This window comes from Macaca nemestrina, chromosome 7 (assembly GCF_043159975.1).
Source record: "Macaca nemestrina isolate mMacNem1 chromosome 7, mMacNem.hap1, whole genome shotgun sequence".
In the NCBI taxonomy this organism is placed as follows: domain Eukaryota; kingdom Metazoa; phylum Chordata; class Mammalia; order Primates; family Cercopithecidae; genus Macaca; species Macaca nemestrina.
Window position 1 is genome coordinate 122,448,632 of NC_092131.1, and position 22,491 is coordinate 122,471,122.

At 42.5% G+C, this 22,491-nt stretch overlaps 1 protein-coding gene across 7 annotated transcripts in view; it reads right to left on the bottom strand.

Annotated features, from left to right (window-relative positions):
- LOC105493138 (hydroxylysine kinase) overlaps window positions 1–22,491 on the bottom strand; it is a 32,254-nt gene that overhangs the window by 7,600 nt on the left and 2,163 nt on the right. For 4 of the 7 annotated variants that reach the window (XM_071100843.1, XM_011760592.3, XM_011760596.3 and 1 more), the window contains exons 2-4: window positions 18,394–18,735; window positions 16,738–16,877; window positions 5,006–5,189 (exon numbers count right to left, since the gene is read on the bottom strand). In XM_071100843.1, coding sequence (XP_070956944.1) covers window positions 5,006–5,189; window positions 16,738–16,877; window positions 18,394–18,730 — 661 coding nt within the window. In that variant the 5' untranslated portion in view covers window positions 18,731–18,735. The other 3 variants (XM_071100841.1, XM_071100842.1, XM_011760597.3) reach the window with 3 other exon arrangements.

The following is a 22,491-nucleotide window of genomic DNA, read 5'->3' on the forward strand; positions in this document are numbered from 1 at the left end:
TTGAACGGAGCGTATAGGAGTTCAAGTTTTGTCAAACTCCCGTGGTTAGTTGCATGTGACACGAACTGTAAGCGAATCTTGCATAGTAGGACCATATGCCAGACTGTAATGGGTTGGGGGAAAAAACCCACACTTGTCTTTTACCATAGATAGTCTAAGAAGCACGGATTTAAGCCACTGACTAAAGATTAGTAAGAGATGTCAATGAAGCCCTGAAGCACATACATGATATAAAGTATATAATTTTAACTTTTAATTATAATGCTGACTTTTTCTATATGATTTAGGATTGTGTAAATCATGCTTAAGCAATGTAACATAGTGAGTGGGCACACAGAAACAATATTATTGTAAATCATGGATTTTAAAGTATGTATTTCTGAAATTGGGATATATTATATAATTGACTCAAAAATATATAAGGTAAAATTTGACTGGGCGTGGTGGCTCATGCCTGTAATCCCTTTGGCCACTTTGGGAGGCCAACGAGGTGGATTGCTTGAGTCTAGGAGTTCCAGACCAGCCTGTACAACATGGTGAAACCCTGTTTCTATTAAAAATACAAAATTTAGCCAGCGTGATGTTGGACGTCTGTAGTCCCAGCTATTCGGGAGGCTGAGGCAAGAGAATCACTTGAACCCGGTAGGCAGAGATTGCAGTGAGCCCTGCACTGCAGTCTGGGCAACACAGCAAGACTCTATCTAAAAAAAAATTTATATACATATATATATATGGCAAAATTTGACAGAAATACAAGCAAAGAATAGGCAATCTGCAATCATAGTAGATTAAAATATACTTTAACATGTACTTTACTCAATAATTGTTAAAAAAAAAAAAAAAAAAAAGGCAGACCAAAATGTAAGTGAAAGTTACAGAAAATTTAAAAATTATTAATAAACTTGACATAATGGGCATATATAACTTCATACCCAACACTGCAGAATACACTTTCTTTTAAAGCACACATGAACCATTCATAAAAATTTACCAAATACTACATGATAAAGTGTATTTGAAATGACTGAAATCATATAGAGCTTGATCTGTCTAATATGGTAGCCACTAGACACATGTGGTTATTTAAATTCATTAAGATTCAAACTGGAGGGCTGGATGTGGTGATTCACGCCTGTAATCCCAGCAGTTTGGGAGGCTGAGGTGGGCGGATCACTTGAGGCCAGGAGTTCAAGACCAACCTGGCCAACATGGCAAAACTCCATCTCTACTAAAAATACAAAAATTACCCGGGCATGGTGGTGCATAATTCCAGCTACTAGAGAGGATGAGGCATAAGAATCACTTGAACCCAGGAGGCAGAGGTTGCAGTGAGCTGAGATCATGCTACTGAACTCCAGCCTGGGCAACAGAGTAAAACTGTCTTTAAAAAAAAAGAGGGCCGGGCGCGGTGGCTCAAGCCTGTAATCCCAGCACTTTGGGAGGCCGAGACGGGAGGATCACAAGGTCAGGAGATCGAGACCATCCTGGCTAACACAGTGAAACCCCATCTCTACTAAAAAATACAAAAAGCTAGCCGGGCGAGGTGGCGGGTGCTTGTAGTCCCAGCTACTCGGGAGGCTGAGGCAGGAGAATGGCGTAAACCCAGGAGGCGGAGCTTGCAGTGAGCTGAGATCCGGCCACTGCACTCCAGCCTGGGCGACAGAGCGAGACTCCGTCTCAAAAAAACAAAAAGAAAAAAACAAAAAAAAAAAAACAGGATTCAAGCTGGGTACATTGGCTTATACCTGTAATCCCAGCACTTTCAGAGGCTGATGTGGGAGGATCGCTTGCAGCCAGTAGTTCGAGACCAGCCTGGGCAACATAGTGAGACTCCATCTCTATAAAAAAAATAAAAAATCTGCTAGGCATGGTGATGCATGCCTGTAGTCCCAGCTATAAAAAAAATTTTTTTAGCTCAGTAAGATTAAAATAAAATTGAAATTCCTATTCCTTAGCAGCACTAGCCACATTTCAAATGCCCATAGCCACATAGGAGCTATTGTATTGAACAACACAGATACAGAACATTTCCTTCATTGAAGAAAATCCTACTGGACAGCACTAATATAAAGTATGTTCTCTGATCACAATGTAATTACCGTAGAAATCAACAATAATATATAACCAAAAAAAGTTCATCATATTTTGGGGAACAGGATTTATACTTCTAAATATCCATGAGTAATAATACAAAAAAAGTAGCCAGGCATGGTGGCACACACCTGTGGTCACAGCTATTTGGGTTACTGCAGCAGGAGGATCTCTTGAACCCAGGAGGTGGAGGTTGCAGTGAGCCGAGATCGCACCACTGCACTCCAGCCTGGGTGACAGAGCAAGACTCCAGCTCAAATAAATAAATAAATAAATAAATAAATGGTTAATTTCATGGTTTGTGAATTACAACTCAATAAAGCTGTAAAAAATAACAGGGCCCTGGTGCGGTTGCTCATGTAATCTTAGTGCTTTGGGAAGCCAAGGTGGGAGGATCGCTTGAGCCCAGGAGTTTGAGACCAGTCTGAACAACATAGAGAAACCCTATCTCTACAAAAATAAAAATATTCACCAGGCATGATGGTGGATAGCTTAGTCCCAGCTACTTGGGAGTCTGAGGTGGGAGGATCGCTTGGGCCCAGGAGGTCGAAGCTGCAGTGAGCTGTGATCGCGCCACTGCACTCCAGCCTAGGTGACACAGCAAGACTGCCTCAAAAAAAAAATTTAGAATTACACATCCAAACATACCATACCATGAAAACACTTGCCAGAGAATGGGATAAAATATTTGTAACACATATAACTAGCAAAGGACTCACATCCAGAATATATTTAGCATTTCTACAAATCAATGAGAAAAAAAAAATTCAATAGAAAAAAGGCCAAAGACTTGATTTGGCACTTCTCAAGAATATATTTCAAATGGTCAATAAATAGGGAGATGGATTTTAAAACCATGATGTAATGATAAAGTATTATGTACAAATCAGATTGAGAAAATTTTAAAAGTCTGACCACACCAAGGGTATAGAACAATGAAAACTTTCACACTCTGCTAGCTGTAGTATAAATTCATAGAACCACTTTTGAAAACATTAGTATTATCCAGTGAAGCTGAATATAGACATTAGACATGTCCTATGACCTAGCAATCCTACCCCAAAGTATACACTCAAAGACTAATGAACATGTATATTGAGACTCAAGCATGTTCACGGCACCACTGTTCTTAGTAGCCCCAAATAAGAAACAACCCAAGTATCTTTTAAGAGTAGAATAATGTGTGGTATATTAGTGAATACAATATTTTAGTTATAAAAGTTAGCCAACTCTAGCACATGCAATGACACGAAGAATCTTATAAAAGTAGTATTGAGAAAAGAAGGGGAAGACAAGTGAATATATATGGTAGAGAGGCAGAGCAGGAGCAGGGAGACCAGTTATAAGGCCACTGCAATCATCCAGATCATAGGCTCTCCTTTGAAGAAAGAATGGATAGAATTTGATTGGATTTGTGATGTGAGAGAAAGAACAAAGTGAAGCCTGATGACTCCTAACTTTTTGTCCAGATTAACTAGGTGAATGGTGGATACCACTTTAATGAGATGAAGAAGACTGGGGGAAAAACAGGTTTAAAGGGAAAAAAATCAACTCTGTTTTTACGCTACACCTTACATTGTGTTTACACAAAGTAAGTAAACACCGAGAAACACATACTGCCTATCTTAGGCCTTGATAGAAATGCCCTTCAGTTACTTGCCTTTTTTTTTTTCCTGAGATGGATTTCACTCTGTTGCCCAGGCTGGAGTGCACTGGCACGATCTAGGCCCACTGCAACCTCCACCTCTAGGGTTCAAGCGATTCTCTTGCCTCAGCCTCCTGAGTAGCTGAGATTCCAGGCACATGTCACCATGCCCAGATAGTTTTCCCATTTTTATTAGAGACTGGGTTTCACCATGTTGGCCAGGCTAGTCTCAAACTCCTGACCTCAAGTGATCCACCCACCTTGGCCTCCCAAAGTGCTGGGATTACAGGTGTGAGCCACTGTGCCCAGCCAGTTCCTTGCCTTTGACCAGTACTTAATGCTGGATGAAAAAGCTGGTTATATCTAGATATATACCCTAGAGAAACACTTGTCTGTGTACACAGGGAGATATATACTACAGCAGCAGTTCCCAACCTTTTTGGCATCAGGGACTGATTTCATGGAAGACCATTTTTCCATGGACAGGAGACTAGGGGAGGGATGGTTTTGGGATAAAACTGTTCCACCTCAGATCATCAGGCATTAGATTCTCACTTAGATCCCTCGCATGCGCAGTTCACAGTAGGGTGTGCGCTCCTACGAGAATCGAATGCTACTGCTGATCTGAGAGGAGGCAGAGCTCAGGTGGTAATGCTTGCTTTCCCTCTGCTCACCTCCTTCTGTGTAGCCCAGTTCCTGGGGTCTGGGGACCCCTCTACTAGAGGGTTCATTGAAGCATCATTTATGTAGCAAAGAAATGGAAGCAACCTAAAATTCCATTAACAAGAGAATGGACAAAAAATTATAGTAATAGTACATGCAAATAAGTTATGGTATATTCATACTATGGAATACTATTTAGCAGTTAAAACTAATAAACTGAACTAAAACTACAAATATTCATATGACTCAATCTGCAAAACATGTTGAATAGAAAAGGCAGGTTGCAGAATAATAATACACAGTGTGATACCATTGATATAAAGTTTGAAAAACACAAACCCTACTATAAATAATTTATAAATCATACATATGTAATGTGCAAATTTAATGGGAAGAAGAGAGGTAGACTCATGTAAAGTTTAGAGGAGGCTTCAAATGTAGCAATTTTGAGGAAAGTAAAAATATTATTATTTAAAAAGCAATAGAAGCAAATATGGCAAAATTTTAAGATTTGATAAAGCTAAATTGTACCTCCATACTTTTTTGATGATATGAAATTTGACAGTTTAAATATCAAGAAAAATACTTAATTGGGAGAATACTCACATTCTCGAAAATGACTTAACTTGGTCATTACTTCCTCCTTGAATAGATGAATGACATGCTCGACAATCTCTCGGTTTCGATTCTGGCCCAGGACATACAGGTATTTCTCCAGAAGAGGAACATTTTTCAGATTCCAGATGAAGTTCTTCCGATGAAGACTACTTAACTTTGGGTGATGGAATTTCTAAATCAATCAAAAGCGAGATATTCTTAGTCTCTTGAGAGAGCAACCACTGGTGAGAGATGGGAGGTGCTGCACATTTTTTTTTTTTTTGAGACGGAGGAGTCTTATACTCTGCCGCCCAGGCTGGAGTGCAGTGGCATGATCTCGACTCACTGCAACCTCCACCTCCTGGGTTCAAGTGATTCTTCTGCCTCAGCCTCCCGAGTACCTGGGATCACAGGCATGTACCACCACGCCTGGTTTTTTTTTTTTTTTTTGTATTTTTAGTAGAGATGGGGTTTCACCATGTTGGCCAGGCTGGTCTCAAACTCCTGACTTCAGGTGATCCACCCGCCTGGGCCTCCCAAAGTGCTGAGATTACAGGTAGGAGCCACCTCGCCTGGCTGGTGCTACATATTTTTAATCAACCAGACCTTGTGAGAACTCACTCACTATCACAAGAGATCTGCTGCTTCAGAAGACTACCTGCTCTAGACTGGCCAGGGAGTCTCTGAGGGAGACAGGTGGCATTCTCTCATGGTCATTGACTTGCCCCATTTACTTTAACTCACAAAATAGTAAGCCCTTCATATCTGTGCAGGATCTCTCAGTTTGGGGAGCACATTCCCAGCTCACTTGATCCTCATAATTATGTAAAGATAGGCATTATTGCCCACAGCTTACAAAAGAAATTGGAGGCAGCTCTAAAGAACTCTGTTCTCACCCATGCCCCTTGTAACCTCTTTGACTTCATCTTCTACTGGCTTTGCTCACCTACTCCAACCACCCTGGCCTCCCTGCTGTTCAAGGAACATGCTAGGCATGTTCCCACCTCACAGCCTTTTGCTTTTGCTGTTTCCCTTTTTGGGGATGCCCTTCACCAGATGGTTAGTGCCGTCATTTCTACCAGGTCTTTACTCAAAAAACACCTTCTCTGTGAGAATGTCCTGACCACTCCATCTAGAATTTCAACCCTCTCCCTGATATTTTGTACCCATCATCTCTGCTTATTTTTTCTCCTTACCACTTATTGCTAACATTTGTCATAGTTCACTTACTTATTTTACTGTCTACTCTCACTAGAATATAAGCTCCATGAGGGGTAGGGCTGTTTTTTGTCTGTTTCGTTCACTCCTGTATCCCCACACCTAGAACAGTGCCTGGCACATTGAAGGCACTGTTTGAGCAATACTTGCTGAATTAAAGGATGTTCTTAGAATAAAAAAAAAATTCTGGAATTGGAAGGGGCTTTAGACTTTGACCACTCTATCTAAAGATGTAAATAATTTTCACTATCGTTGCACGAATGGGAAAACTGGGGTTCACAGAGAGATAACAACTTGTAATTATAAGGCTGAGGGAGGACCTGGATCTTGTGACCCACAGTTCAGACCTCTTTCACAGAGTGAGTGCTGGAAGATGCCTTGATGGTCATCCAGTGAAGTTTATTTCAAACCTTTTTGCACGACTTGCAGTAAGAAATATATTTTACATCATAACCCCAGTATACAGGCACACACATATAAAGAAAAAAGTCTCAGTAAACAATACTCAGACCATTATATGTTTACATATTCTGGTGTTTTTAAAAATTATATTCTGGCCGGGCATGGTGGCTCATGTCTGTAATCCCAGCACTTTGGGAGGCCGAGGTGAGTGGATCATTTGAGGTCAGGAGTTCGAGATCAGCCTGGCCAACATGGTGAAACCCCATCTCTACTAAAAATACACAAAATTAGCCAGGCATGGTGGTAGGTGCCTGTAGTCCCAACTACTTGGGAGGCTGAGGCAGGAGAATAGCTTGAACCTGGGAGGCGGAGGTTGCAGTGAGCCAAGATTGCGACACTGCACTCCAGCCTAGGTGACAGAGTGAGACTCTGTCTCAAATATATATATATATATAAAATAAAATTTAAAAAATATATTTCTTTTAAAAGTTCCTCTAGGCCGGGCATAGTGGCTCATGCCTGTAATCCCAACACTTTGGGAGGCCGAGGCGGGCAGATCACAAGGTCAGGAGATCGAGACCATCCTGGTTAACACGGTGAAACCCCATCTCTACTAAAAAATACAAACAATTAGCTGGGCATGGTGGTGGGTGCCTGTAGTCCCAGCTACTTGGGAAGCTGAGGCAGGAGAATGGCATGAATCTGGGAGGCAGAGCTTGCAGTGAGCCGAGATCATGCCACTGCACCCCAGCCTGGGTGACCAAGCAAGACTACATCTCAAAAAATAAATAAATAAATAAAAATTAAAAAAAAAGTTTCTCTGAATGGATTTCAATACTCACTATTATGACCAGGAGTTTGAGAACCTTCCCCTGATGATTCTCTTATCAGTAGCATTTTCTTGCTAAATAGTCATGTAGCCTGTTTGAATACTTCTTGATACGGTTTGGATCTGTGTCCCCACCAAATCTCATGTCGAACTGTAATCCCCAATATTGGAGTTGGGACCTGGTGGGAGGTGATTGGATCATAGGGGTGGTTTCTTATGAATGGTTTAGTACTATCCTTTGGTGCTGTTCTTGTGATAGTGAGAGTTCTCATGAGATCTGTTTTATTGTTGCTATTGTTGTTTGTTTGTTTTTGAGACAGTCTCTCTCTGTTGCCCAGGCTGGAGTGCAGTGGCGCAATCTTGGCTCACTGCAATCTCTGCCTCCCAGGTTCAAGCAATACTCCTGCCTTAGCCTCCTCAGTAGCTGGGATTACAGGCACCCACCACCATGCACAGCTAATTTTTGTGTTTTTAATAGAGACAGGGTTTTACCATGTTGGCCAGGCTGATCTTGAACTCCTGACCTCAAGAAGGCTGCAGAAATTTGCATAGGTAAAAAGGAGCCAAGCAATAATAGCCAAGACAATGGGGAAAAGTTCTTGAAGTCATTTCAGAGACTTGTAGCAGTCCTTACCATCACAGGCCTGGAGGGCTAGGAGGACAGGATAGTTCTGTGGGTCAGGCCCAGGGTCCTGCTGCCCTACACAGCCTTAGGATATTGCTCCCCACATCCCAGTTGTGCCAGCTCAAGCCATGGATCAAAGGGGTATGGTACAGGTACAGCTTAGACCACTGCTTCAGAAAGTGCAAGCTAGAAGCCTTGGTGGCTTCCAAGTGGTATTAAGCATGTGGGTGCACAGAGTGTAAAAGTTGAGGCTTGGGAACCTCTGCCTGGATTTCAGAGGATGTATGGAAAAGCCTGGATGTTCAGGCAGAAACCTGCTGCAGGGGTGGAGCCCTTATGGAGAACCTCTACTAGGGCAGTGTGGAGGAGAAATGTGGGCTTGGAGCCCCCACACAGTCTCCACTGGGGCACTGCCCAGTGAAGCTGTGAGTAGAGGGCCACCATCCTCTAGACCCCAGAATGGTAGATCCACTAGTAGTTTGCACCCTGCCCCTGGAAAAGCCACAGGCACTCAACACCAGCCCTTGAGAGCAGCCACAGGGGTGGGGCTGCCCCAGGCCTTGGGAGCCCACCCCTTGCATCAGTGTGCCTTGGATGTGGGACATGGAGTCAAAGGAGATTATTTTGGAGCTTTAAGATTTAATGACTGCCCTGCTGGGTTTTGGACTTGCATGAGGCCTGTAGTCCCTTCCTTTTGGCTGATTTCTCCCTTTTGGAATAGGAGTGTTTACCCAATGCCTATACTCCCATTGTATCTTAGAAGTAAACACCTTGTTTTTAATGTTATAGGCTCATAGGCAGAAGGGTACTTGCCTTGTCTTAGATGAGACTTTGGACTGTGGACTTTTGAGTTAATGCTGGAATGAGTTAAAATTTGGGGGAACTGTTGAGAAAGGATGATTGAATTTTGCATTGCGAGAAGGACATGACATTTGGGAGGCCAGGGCAGAATGATATGGATTGGCTCTGTGTCCTCACCAAATCTCATGCCAAACTGTAATCCCCAATATTGGAGGTGGGGCCTGGTAGGAGGTGATTGGATCATGGCGGTGGTTTCTCATGAATGGTTTAGCACCATCCTCTTAAGGCTGCTCTCATGACAGTGAGTGCATTCTCATGAAATCTGTTGTTTAAAGGTATGCAGCACCCCCGCCTTGCTCTCTCTTGCTCCTGCCCCTGCCATTTAAGACACCTGATCCCACTTTGCCTTCTGCCATGATTAGAAGCTTCCTGAGGCCTCCTCAGAAGCAGAAGCCACTATGCTTCCTGTATAGCCTGAAGAAGCATGAGCCAATTAAACCTATTTTCTTTATAGATTACCCAGTCTCATGTATTTCTTTATTACAATTCACGAATGGACTAACACACTTCCCATGGTATGTACTTTTTACCCTTATTGAGATGGCTTTGTGTTCTTCCCTTTGTGCAGTTAAAATCTGCCTCTGCCTCTCTAATAGTATCCATGCCACTGGTTCCAACTATGACCTCTGAGACCATCTGGAACAGGATTAGTCCTCCAGGTTTTTGAGGATAGCACTCCTGCTTTCTCTCTCTCTTCTTTCTTTTTTTTTTTAATCTGAGACAGAGTCTCACTCTGTTGCCCAGGCTGGAGTCCAGTTGTACAATCTCAGCTCACTGCAACCTTTGCCACCAAGGTTCAACTGATTCTCATGCCTCAGCCTCCCAAGTAGCTGAAATTACAAGCATGTGTCACCATGCCCAGTTAATTTTTTAGTATTTTTAGTAGAGACAGGGTTTTATCATGTTGGCCAGGCTGGTCTCGAACTCCTGGGCTCAAGTGATTCACCCACCTTGGCCTCCCAAAGTGCTAAGATTACAGGTGTGAGCCACCCCACCTGGCTTTGGAGCTTCTCTTTTTTTTTTTTTTTTTTTTTTGAGACGGAGTCTCACTCTATCACCCAGGCTGGAGAGCAATGGCACGATCTCAGTTCACTGCAACCTCCATCTCCCAGGCTCAAACAATTCTCCTGCCTCAGCCTCCGCAATAGCTGGGATTACAGGCAACTAACTTAAAAAATTTTTTTTCAGTAGAGATGGGGTTTCACCATGTTGGCCAGGCTGGTCTCGAACCAGAGTCTTCTCTTTTGTACATTTAACATCCTGTGTGTTAAATGCCAATTGTGATCACAAAGACATTGCATAGTAAGCACTGAAAAAACACTGTTAGGAGCTGTTACTTTTGGAGACTGGGATTATAGAGGAATGGAGATGATGGTGGAGAGAAAAAAATTTTCATTTTATACCTTTCAGTACTGTTTGAAATTTTATACTGTGCATATTTATTATTTTTAAAGAAAGTAAAATAGCTGGGCATCATGGCTCATGTCTATAATCCCAACTAGTTGGGAGGCTGCAGTGAGACGATCACTTGAGCTCAGGAGTTCAAGACTACCCTGGGCAACACAGTGAGATCTCATCTGAAGAAGAAGAAGAAAGAAGAAAGAAGAAAGAAGAGGAAGAGGAGGAGGAGTAAAAAGAGAAAGAGGAAGAGGAAGAAGAGGAGGAAGAGGAAGAGGAGGAGGAAGAGGAAGAGGAGGAGGAGGAGGAAGGAAGAGGAAGGAAGAGGAAAAAAGAAGAAGAAGAAAAGTGAAATAAAATATTCTAGTTGGGTTTCCAGTGGAGCGACAGTCTACTCAGGGAAGGCTCTGAGTCAGCTTCTGAAATGATGGCACGATTGTCCCACACAGCCGTGGAACTTCTCTAGTGTGGGGTACTGGGAAGAATCCTGGGGTTGAGTCAGACAGATCTAGGTTTCAACTGGTTCTACCACTTAATATCCCAGATATTAGTTTCCTTAGATAGCAAAATCAAGCTATCAATGACCAGCTTTACAATCAATTGTGGATTCACTAAGACATGAAATGAAAACTTCATACATATAGGTGCTCAATACATGTTTGTTAAAATCGGTGTTGTCCTTGATCTGCCTGATTTCTCTGGCTTTTCTATCCACTTGGTTCCTTGCTACACCAACCTGAATTCTTGACAATTTAATCAGCACTCTTTATTAGCCTATCTTAGCCTGCCTCTTGTTATTAGGCTGGTGCAAAAGTAACTGCAGTGTTGCAATCAAAAGTAATGGCAAAACCACAATTACTTTTGCACCAATCGAATAACTCCCTCATTCTCTACCTCACACCTCAGCTCCCATTTCCCATGCATATTGTATTCTCTAGTACAAAGCTTTTACCACAGTCATACTCATAAGCCTGTCCTATATTTTCTTCTTTCTTATAGTTAATGAAATCTCCTGAGATTGACTTCCAGCCCATCTGTGGACCAAATGGCAACCAAATTCCAGTACTATTTGGTCCCTTCACTTGTTAACTCCTCAGTTCTGGCCCCTACAATCCCCAGAACTCCTACCTTCTTTGGATCCCACAGGCCTACCTGACCAACTGAGGGAAGCTTCAATGGCCCAACCATGTCCCCAGCAGAGCAGCCACCAGCCTCGGCCATGCCTACATGACTGAAATACCACACTTGTATATATTATCTTTCATAGACTCTACAGTTCTCATACTTACAGAAAAACTAAGAACTTAGCTCCTGCAAAGGCATGGGGTAAGCCTGGGTGAGGGGATGAGCAACAGGAATAATGCATCATAAAAATGCATGTAATGCCAAATGAAGAAGGCTTGGTTCCCTCTAGAGCTCCGTTGTCCTCTGTAAGACAACTTAAAGTAAGTTTCACAGCAGAGCAGTAGGTGGCTAAATGCACAGCAGAATTGACTCACTGTCAGCAATGATGTGGTGCTATTTCCCTCTGAAACCGTATTACTTTTTCAGAATATAGCAGGAAAAGTTGAAAGTTCAGTGGCCATAGGCATATGAATGAAGCCCACAGATAGGGCAGAAGGAAAGGTTACTGGTAAAGGAAAGCTATTATGTAGCAGACAGTCATTTAAACAGCTCAATAGTAGGTTTAAGTCTGAGGAATGTAGACAGACTTTACTGAGCACTACAATCAGTTCAAAGGTTTTTGTTTTGGGTTTTTTTGTTTGTTTGTTTGTTTTGAGACGTTGTCTCACTCTTCCACCCAGGCTGGTGTGCAGTGGTGTGATCTCGCCTCACTGCAACCCCCGCCTCCTGGGTTCAAGTGATTCTCTTTACCTTAGCCTCCCAAGTAGCTGGGACTACAGGTACCTGCCACCACGCCCGGATAATTTTTGTATTTTTAGTAGAGATGGGGTTTCATTATGTTGGCTAGGCTGGTCTGAAACTCCTGACCGCAACTGATCCACCCACCTTGGCCTCCCAAAGTGCTGGGATTATAGGCATGAGCCACCGCACCCGGCCCAGTTCAAAGGTTTTCTAAATAAAATTAATATGTGAAGAAAATTTCCTAAAAATAAATTAATTAGAACGGGCTATTTAAATCCAAATTATATTATTATGAACAAATGAACATTTTAACGAAAGTCCACAAATGAATTTGCTCAAACTTAATTGAAAACTATTTCAAGTGAAATGTTAATATGTTTACCACCCAAACCCTTGTAGAAGCTCAATAAATATGTGTTGAATAGATGAATAGAGTGCAATATAAAATGGTGATTATTGTAAGTACAGAAAAAGGTCTGTGGGTTTATAAACATATGCTGAGCACCAAGTATGCCCCTGGGGCTGTAGAATAGTGTGGCACATGGAATAAATGGTTCAGAGAATGTCATCTCTGGATGATGGAATTACCAGTAACTTAATTTTTCTTTGTATTTTTATCTAGTTTTCTTTAAATAATGGATCACACAAGGATTTTTAATCAGAAAAAAAGGTTACAATATTTCTATTTGATGATCTAAGGATAAATGAATACTACTTACACTGCAGGGGCTTCAGTTTTTTTTTTTTTTTAGACAGAGTCTCGCTCTGTCTTGCCCAGGCTGGAGTGCAGTGGTGTGATCTCGGCTCACTGCAGCCTCTGCCTTCTGGGTTCAAGTGATTCTCCTGTCTCAGCCTCCTGAGTAGCTGGGATTACAGGCACCCACCACCACACCCGGCTAATTTTTATATTTTTAGTAGATGGGGTTTCACCATGTTGGCCAGCTGGTCTCAAACTCCTGACCTCAGGTGATCCACTCGCCTTGGCCTCCCAAAGTGCTGGGATTACAGGCGTAAGCTACTGCGCCCAGCCTAGTCTTGAGTTTTTGGCCAAGAGGGGGTTTACCCTCCTGCCAGAAAAATCAAAAACAGTGGACAAAATACATTAAACACTGGTTTTCAAGTTATTAGACATTAGGTAATGAAAAACAGTGATCCCTGAGAGAATGAAAACAAATAAGGGTCCCAGGTGTGGTGGCTCACGCCTATAATCCCAGCACTTTCGGAAACCGAGGCAGGTGGATCATTTGAGGTCAGGAGTTCAAGACCAGCCTGGCCAACATAGTGAAACCCTGTCTCTACTAACAATACCAAAAAATTAGCTGGGCAGTGGTGGCAGCTACTCAGGAGGCTGAGGCAGGAGAATCCCTTGGGCCTGTGAGGCGGAGGCTGCGGTGAGCTGAGATCGTGCCACTGCACTCTAGTCTGGGTGACAGAGTGAGACCCTGTCTCAAAAATAAAATAAAATAAAATAAAATAAAACACACAAGGGTAGTTTGCCCCAGCTCACTGCCTTGACAGAGAATGTGGTGCAGAGAGGGAAGACCCAGATGGAGCCCAGAGGACTCTCTGAGTTGAGGAGGTAGAGCTGAGAGTTCGGGAAGACCAAGGTAGTTTGAGTTTGCAGGACAGATGACCAGGAATGGGAGAGCTGCAGAGAGAGAGCACTCCAGGGATCTGCATTATGTTTGCCTTGAGAATTTAGCAGATTGGTGTATGACCCATGTGTAAATGTGAGGAAACTACTCAAAACTGGGGAAAGAGCTACCTGAAGGGATTAGAGGAAAGAGTACCTGGCACGCACAGGGCCAGGAAGAGTGCCTGTTCCTACCGTCCACACTGGAAAACCTCACAGTTCACAGGACACTGAAGGATTCTGATTAGTAAATTGATCCTTGGTCCCATCTATTAAGTAGTAAAAGCATGACCCAAAAGGAGCAAATTGCTTCCAAGTAATTTCACTACATCCACTCAAGGAATCCCAGTGGAAGGTAACCATAAGAAACTCAAGGAAAACTATACAAAGTCACACCTTAATCAAACTGCTCAAAACTGGAGATAAAGAGAATTTTTTTTTTCTTTTTTTTTTTAAGATGAAGTCTTGCTCTGTCACCCACCCAGATTGGAGTGCAGTGGTACAATCTTGGCTCACTGCAACCTCCACCTCCTGGGTTCAAGTAATTCTCCTGCCTCAGTCTGCAAACCACCTGGGATTATAGGCATGCACCACCATGCCCAGCTAATTTTTGTATTTTTAGTAGAGATGGAGTTTTGCCATGTGGGCCAGGCTGGTCTTGAACTTCTGACCTCAAGTGATCCGCCTGCCTCAGCCTCCCAAAGTGCTGGGATTACAGGTGTGAGCCACCCCGCCCGGCCTCAAGAGAAAGTCTTAAAAGCAGCCACATACATACAAGAGACACATTACATTAAGAGGAACAATCTGATGGCAGATTTCCTGTCAGAAATAATGCAAGCAATGGGCTGGGAGGCAGAGGTCATAGTACTGCACTCCAGCCTGGATGACAGACAGAAACTCTGTCTCAAAAAAAAAAAAAGAAAAGAAAAAATGTAAGCAAGAAGTGGAGCAATGTCTTTCTTTCTTTTTTCTTTTCTTTTTTTTTTTTTTTTTGAGACAAGGTCTTGCTCTGTCACCCAGGCTGGAGTGCAGTGGTGTGGTAACAACTCACTGCAGCCTCAACCTCTTGGGCTCAGGTGATCCTCCCACCTCAGCCTCCCAAGTAGCTGGGACTACAAGCATGCACCACCACACCAGGATAATTTTTTGTATTTTTAGTAGACACAAGGTTTCACCATGTTGCCTAGGCTGCTCCCAAACTCCTAGCCTCAAGTGATCCTCCTGCTTTGGCCTCCCAAAGTGAAGGGATTACAGGCGTGAGTCACCGCACCTGGCCTAAACCTCTTTTCTGTATAAATTACCCAGTCTCAGGTATTTCTTTATAGCAGCACAAGAATGGCCTAATACTAAGACCAACCCCCTGGCGAGACGTGGGTAGCTCATGCCTGTCGTCCCAGCACTGGGAGGCAGAGGCGGGAAGATTGCTTGAGCTCAGGAGTTTGAGACCAGTCTGGACAACATGGCTAAACCCCATCTCTACAAAAAATACAAAAATAAATTAGATGGGTGTGGTGGCACACTCCTGTAGTCCCAGCTACCCGGGAAGCTGAGATGGGAGGACTGCTTGAGCCTGGGAAGTTGAGGCTGCATTAAGCTGTGACTGTACCATTGCACTCCAGCCTGGGAGACAGAGTGAGACCCTGTCTCAAAAAAAAAAAAAGACCAACCCCATCTCTTCCTCCTTCTCCTCAGCCCACTCAAAGTGAGGATGACAGTGAAGACCTTTATGATGATCCATTTCTACTTAATAAATAGTAAATATATTTCCTTTGTCTTGTGATTTTTTTTAATATAAAAGGTACTCAGTCAATATTGAATAAATGAAGATGTTTTATGGGTGAGTCTAAAAGGCACCTGTCATACATTATATTGTTTCTATAGGGCAAAAACATCCTTAACATACACTATTAATCCATTTGCAACCTAGCTATTGCTTCATACGGAACTCCAGCTGATTATACTGTAACTGGATGAAATCTTCACGTTTCCATTTGTGAATATTGATTGTTTTCAGTGAGCAGCATGAAGAATATCATGAATTTCTAAAAATTTAGGTAATCTTTCCAATACACCAGTAAGATTTATTTATTTTTTAATTTAAAAAAATTGGCCGGGCGCGGTGGCTCAAGCCTGTAATCCCAGCACTTTGGGAGGCCAAGACGGGCGGATCACGAGGTCAGGAGATCGAGACCATCCTGGCTAACACGGTGAAACCCCGTCTCTACTAAAAAATACAGAACAACTAGCTGGGCGAGGTGGCGGGCGCCTGTGGTCCCAGCTACTCCGGAGGCTGAGGCAGGAGAATGGTGTAAACCCGGGAGGCGGAGCTTGCAGTGAGCTGAGATCCGGCCACTGCACTCCAGCCTGGGCGACAGAGTGAGACTCCGTCTCAAAAAAAAAAAAAAAAAAAAAAAAAATTAAAAAAAATTAAAAAAAATTTTTTAGAGACAGCGTTGCTCTGTCGCCCAGGCTGGAGTAGTGGTGTGATCTCGGTTCACTGCAACCTCCACCTCCTGGCTCAAGCAATTCTCCTGCCTCAGTCTCCCAAGTAGCTAAGACTACAAGCACATGCCACCATGCCCTAAATTTTTGTATTTTTTAGAAGAGGCAGGGTTTCGCTATTTTGGCCAGGCTGGTCTCAAACTCCTGGCCTCAAGTTAGATCCCTCTGCCTCAGCCTCCCAAAGTGCTGGGATTACAGGCGTGGACCACCACACCCGGACTACACCAGTAAGAGTTTGGCAGAAGTTAGCCTTACTGTCATAAAATGTATGTACTCTAGGACTCCATTCCCTTCATAACATACCTTAGGTGCACCATACATAAAAAGAGAATCTGATTCTTAGTTTATTTTAAAAATAAAATAACAAACAAACGTCCCTTAGAATAAAATAAAGCCCCATATCTTACCTGCAGTGTCTTATCCAATTTGGCAGCTAGCTTTCCAATTTCATACAATAGCTGGGGGCTGATGGGAATCTCAGCTATGGGTCTTCCTGGGAGGTAAGTCAGCAGCCTCACCAAGTAGCTTTTGATTTCAGAGCCACTATCTAAATGGATGGAATAAAATATCCTTTGACTATTTTAAATATATACATTGAGAGACAGATAGATACAGATATTTAGATATAATAGAATTAGAAGCTATTATGCCTTTGCAAGTATTATTGAAAAGAACAGAAATTACAGAACAACAACAAAAATGTGCTAATCTAAAACAGCTCGGCAGGATTCTATGAGGCAGAGTTGAGTGGATGAAGCAAGAAGGTAGAATACACAAACCTTAAGAACACTGGAACTGGCCATTTACATACCAACAAAATTATAGCCCTAACTCTGCTGGCCTTAGCTCTACACAGAAATTACCTACTGTGGTAAATGAAAGCAACAACACATACTCTTTCATAAGTTCCCAGTTGAAGGGAGTGAGGTACCAATAAATGACTTCCAGAATCAGGCTTCCCGCAGGACACCCTCTGTTTGCAACACAGGACAATAACTATGTCTCAGGGAACAATGGGCCTCAGGTATTTGTAGCAATGCAAATTAAGAAAGAATGGTGAACAATTAAGAGAGAAAAAGACAATCAAGATTTCGAACCTTTAAAAAAACTTGAAGAAATTGGTTTTAGCCTGCTGCTTAAAGAGCTGAATTAGGTCAATTGTTGGCATTTTAGTATTTTGAGGTGAAAAGGACTATCTCACAGATGAGGACTGGTGGTCTTAGGGATTTAAGTGGTCTATGTGTCCAAGGTTACATATACAGTAATGACAAAGCTAAAATCTAAAATTCCTGATTCCCAATATTCTTTCCACTATACTGCAGCACCAGAATTTATAGCTTCTCTAAGTAATAAAAATATTTTATTATTTTTCTGGTTAAAGAAAAAAAAAAAAAAACCCGGCCGGGCATGGTGACTCATGCCTGTAATCCCAGCACTTTGGGAAGCCAATGCAGGCAGATCACTTGAGGCCAGGAGTGCAAGACCAGCCTGGGCAACATGGCAAAACCCTGCCTCTACAAAAACACTACAGAATTAGCTGGGCGTGGTGACGCGTGCCTGTAGTCCCAGCTACTCAGCAGGCTAAAGCGGGAGGATCACCTGAGCCCAGGAGGTCAAGGCTGCAGTGAGCTGTGACTGCGCCACTGCACTCCAGTCTGGATGATAGAGTGAGACCATCTCAAAAAACAACAAACAAATAAAAATAAAAACCCAAAACCACCACCAACAAAACAAACAAACAAACAAAACAAAAAATGTTCCCCTGATTTTCACAAGTTCCCTTAGTTACTATCTGTCAGGGCCTTTCTAAACAGAAAACTTATACCACATTGGGCTCTAACCACTACTCAATCAGAGGACCAATCACCACTTTGATGATGCTGTGGCTTCTCCCAACACTGAAAAAATAACCACCTCTAAGGGCGTACTATTGAGGTTGCTAAAAAAATAACAACCACATCTACACTTGGAATTATGAACTTGCCCTTCATAGTTCTACTTGTGGTCAAAAGGCAGTGATGTGTCTGGATAGGTAATGGGTCAGCAAGTTGGTCATCTCTTACCTATAGACACGAGAGAAGCTGTGTTGTCTCCTTTAGTGCGACACACAGAGGATGTTGGAAATCCAGCTGCTTTCAGAAACATGATGATGTGATTCTGCACTTCAATCCGGTCTGGATTTTTGCTAGCCTTGGTGTTGCTTATTTTGAGGACATATTCAGTTGGGCCATCTTTGGTTTTTGAAACATAGACATGAAAGTTTTGGTCATCATAGCTAGGAAGTGGCTGGACCTTGGAAACTTTCAACCCAAACACTGACTCCGCTAATGCAGAGGCCTGTTCCTCACTGAAAGTGGGTTTGCTAAGAGCCTCTGACTGCTGATCATTTCCACTTGACATTATGTCTAGGGGAACAAAAAGTAGCAAACAGAAAGGGGACATAGGATGAATATATTTATTTAAATGATTTTTCTCAAGACAGACCAACAATGTTTTTACTGATTCTGTACTTCTTTTGATTGTTAAGTTTTACTCATAAAGTTAAAAAATATCAAATCAGTGAATAAGGTCAAGAAGTAGATGTTTTGGCAAGTGCAAACAAATTCTTATAGGACAAATTATTTTTAAACTTACCTCCCAAACACAGATCAGGAAAGCACCTTGGTATCACCTCGTCCAATCCCTCCTCCTCCCCCATTAATTTTATAGGGGAAATTTTGGTTCTGAGAGGTTAAGTGACTTGCCCAAAGTTACATATTAAGTAAGAATTCAGCTCTCGGGCTGGACCTGGTGGCTGAAGGCTATAATCCCAGCACTTTGGGAGGCAGAGGCAGGCAGATCACCTGAGCTCAGGAGTTTGAGACCAGCCTGGCCAACATGGTGAAACCCCATCTCTACTAATAACACAAAAATCGGCCGGGCGTCGTGGTGGGCGCCTGTAATCCCAACTACTCAGGAGGCTGAGGCAGGAGAATCACTTGAACGCGGGAGGTCAAGTCCGCAGTGAGCCAAGATTGCACCACTACACACCAGCCTGGGCAACAGGACGAGACTCCATCTCAAAAAAAAAAAGAGAATTCAGCTCTCCAGACTTCTAATCCATGATGATGTCCTTTTGACTATATTCCTACCATCTTAGGTTTAACAATAAATTCAAATACAGTGATCTTTTATAGTCACAGTTTTGCTAAATTATAAGGATCATCATTTAATTTATTATGCATATTTCAAACAGAAAAACACAGACTGATGAGCTAAGTATTGTGTGAGTCACTAGAGGAGATAGGGCCAGAGAGCCAAAGAAAACCCTGTATTAACTGTAAGTATTAACCTGAAATGACTGAATCAACACTGAAGTGACTGAGATTACCTTAAATTGTAAAGAATATGTTTTCCACTGCTGAGAGGAATAGCGGCTTAAAATTAAAATTAAGGTCAATTGCAAAAAATAAAGTTACATTTGAGTTTGTGACCTATAAAATTAATATCTGCCAAAACTGTGACAGAAGCTGAGAGGGAGAGAAATTACTACAGCCTAAGGGAAGACATTCTTGAGAAGATAGATTTGAACTTTTACTTTTAAAGATAGAGATGGGGGTCTCACTTTGTTGCCCAGGTTGGTCTCAAACTCCTGGCCCCAAGTGATCCTCCAACTTACACCTCCCAAAGTGCTGGGATTACAGGGTGAGCCACTGGACCCGGCCAGAATTGATTTTTTTTTTTTTGTCTTTTTTGAGACAGGGTCTCGCTCTATCACCCAGGCTAGGGTGCAACAGCGTGATTACAACTCACTGTAGCTTCAACCACCAAGCTCAGTGATCCTGAACCTCAGCCTCCTATGAACCTCTGCCTCCTGGGTGGCTAGGACTACAGAAGCCACCATATCAGGCTAATTTTTTGTATTTTTTACAGAGACAGGTTTTCACCATGTTGGACAGGCTGGTCTTGAATTTCTGGGCTTAAGTGATCTGCCTGCCTCAGTTTTGTAATCCCAAAGTGCTGGGATTACAGGCATGAGCACTATGCTGGGCCTTGAATTTTTAAGTATGATTTGGATACATGGGGGAGGCAGGAGACTGTTTTCTTTTACTTGGTAATTCCACCCTCTGCTACTCATAGCTGGTATATTTCCTGAGCATCTAGCTACATATGAAAGACAATGTAGGGCTTCTGAACATCCTTCAGGAACCAAATATTTAAGGTTGTTACGATCTCATGTTGTTTTCCCAAAATAGTTTTATTCTAATCCTTCTTTCATACTAAGTTGTAAATAATTGATAACATCGTGAGAGTGAGCTGCATTTTAGGGTATGTTTTGATTGCTGTTCAGGGGATACAGTATTATATAAAAACAATCATATGGGCTGGGCACAGTGGCTCCTACCTGTAATCCCAGCCAGAACTTTGGGAGGCCAAGGTGGGAGAATCACTCAAGGCCAGGAGTTCGAAACTAGTCAGGGCAACATAATGAGACCCCCTTCTCTACTGAAAAAAAATAAAGAATCTCATGAACAGTTAGCTTTTCTGGAAAGTGGAAGATGTGTTGCTTCTGACAGGGAAGGGGCATGAGAGAACTTTCTGAGAGGCAAGTGTTCTACATCTTGATTAGTCTTTGGTTACATGGCTTACATTTGTCAAAACTTAAAACCTAAGTAAACTAGTAAGATCTGTGAATATCACTGAATGTAAAATTTACCTTTAAAAAAGAAAGAGCCCTTCTGAGAAACTGGCTAGGAAAAGGGAGGTGGATCTTAGGACTTTCTTGGAACTCCAAAAATCAGACCATATGCCTGTTAATGCCTAATTTACTTGGCTCTGTCACAGCAAAAACCCACCTAACTCCAGTGAGGGAAAGGGGATAACATTCAGGAAGACACACCAGAAATCTCCTATATGACCCCCTCCCTGCCTCAATCCCAGGACTATAGCCTGATGACTCAAGTTAAAATAAGGGTAGGTAGAGACAGTGGCTGACGCCTATAATCCCAGCACTTTGGGAGGCTGAGGTGGGTGGATCACCTGAGGTCAGGAGTTCAAGACCAGCCTGGCCAACATGATGAAACCCCATCTCTACTAAAAATAAAAAATATATAAAAATAAAATAAAAATCAGCTGGGTGTGGTGGCTGGTGCCTATAATCCCAGCTACTCAGGAGGCTGAGGCAGGAGAATCACTGGAACCCAGAGGGGTGGAGGTTGCAGTGAGATGAGACCGCATCACTTCACTCCAGCCTAAGGGAAAGAACAAAACTCTGTCAAAAAGAAAGAAAAGAAAAGAGAGAAGAGAAAGAGAAAGAAGAAAGAAAAGAAAAAGAAGGAAAGAAGGAAGGAAGGAAGGAAGGAAGGAAGGAAGGAAGGAAGGAAGGAAGGAAGGAAGGAAGGAAGGAAGGAAGGAAGGAAGGAAGGAAGGAAGAAAGGGAGGGAGGGAGGGAGGGAAAGGTAAACCTCAAACACTAACCACCCCCTACCCACCTCCATCGCCTTCCCTGATCCTCCTACCCAAAGTGATTGCTCCAGCCTCTTAACTTGCATAGCTTGTGCCACTGGTCAGTTTCCATCACCTGTTACTGCAAGTTAATGCATTCTTGACAATCATGTTTCCTGTTTACTTTCTAACCAGGCATTTGCTTTCAGAAGCAAGTTAGGCCATTCAGATTTTGTTCACTGAAAATAAAGTGACAAAGCCTAAATGGAGTTTCAAAACAATCTTTGCACTTGAAACTTCTGGGAACCAACACATCCTGTCACCCTGTATTTAGGCTTAAAACTTTACAAGGAATTTTAACATTCCTTCTGGAGATAGGTAAACTGGTATAAGGTAAGTATTCAAAATGTAATATGAACTGAAGCATTAACTCCAAGATGAACTCCTGGAGTCATTTTCAACTCCCAAAGTGTGAGAGATGTCAGAACAATTCTGAATTTGAAATGAATGATAAGTTCCTAAAGTTGGAAGGAACCTTAGAGGAAACTGGTGAAGGCCAATCTCCTTTCTAGTCCAGATGTTCCCATACAATCTTTGACTTGTTAAGCTCCTTTTAGGAGAGCCCTGTTTTCCATAGCCATATAAAGCAAGGTTGTTAGCTCTGGCCATCCAAAGCGACTGATGTAATAAAAAGTTGTGCTGGGAGAAATAGGACATATTTTAGTCCCAGCTCTGCT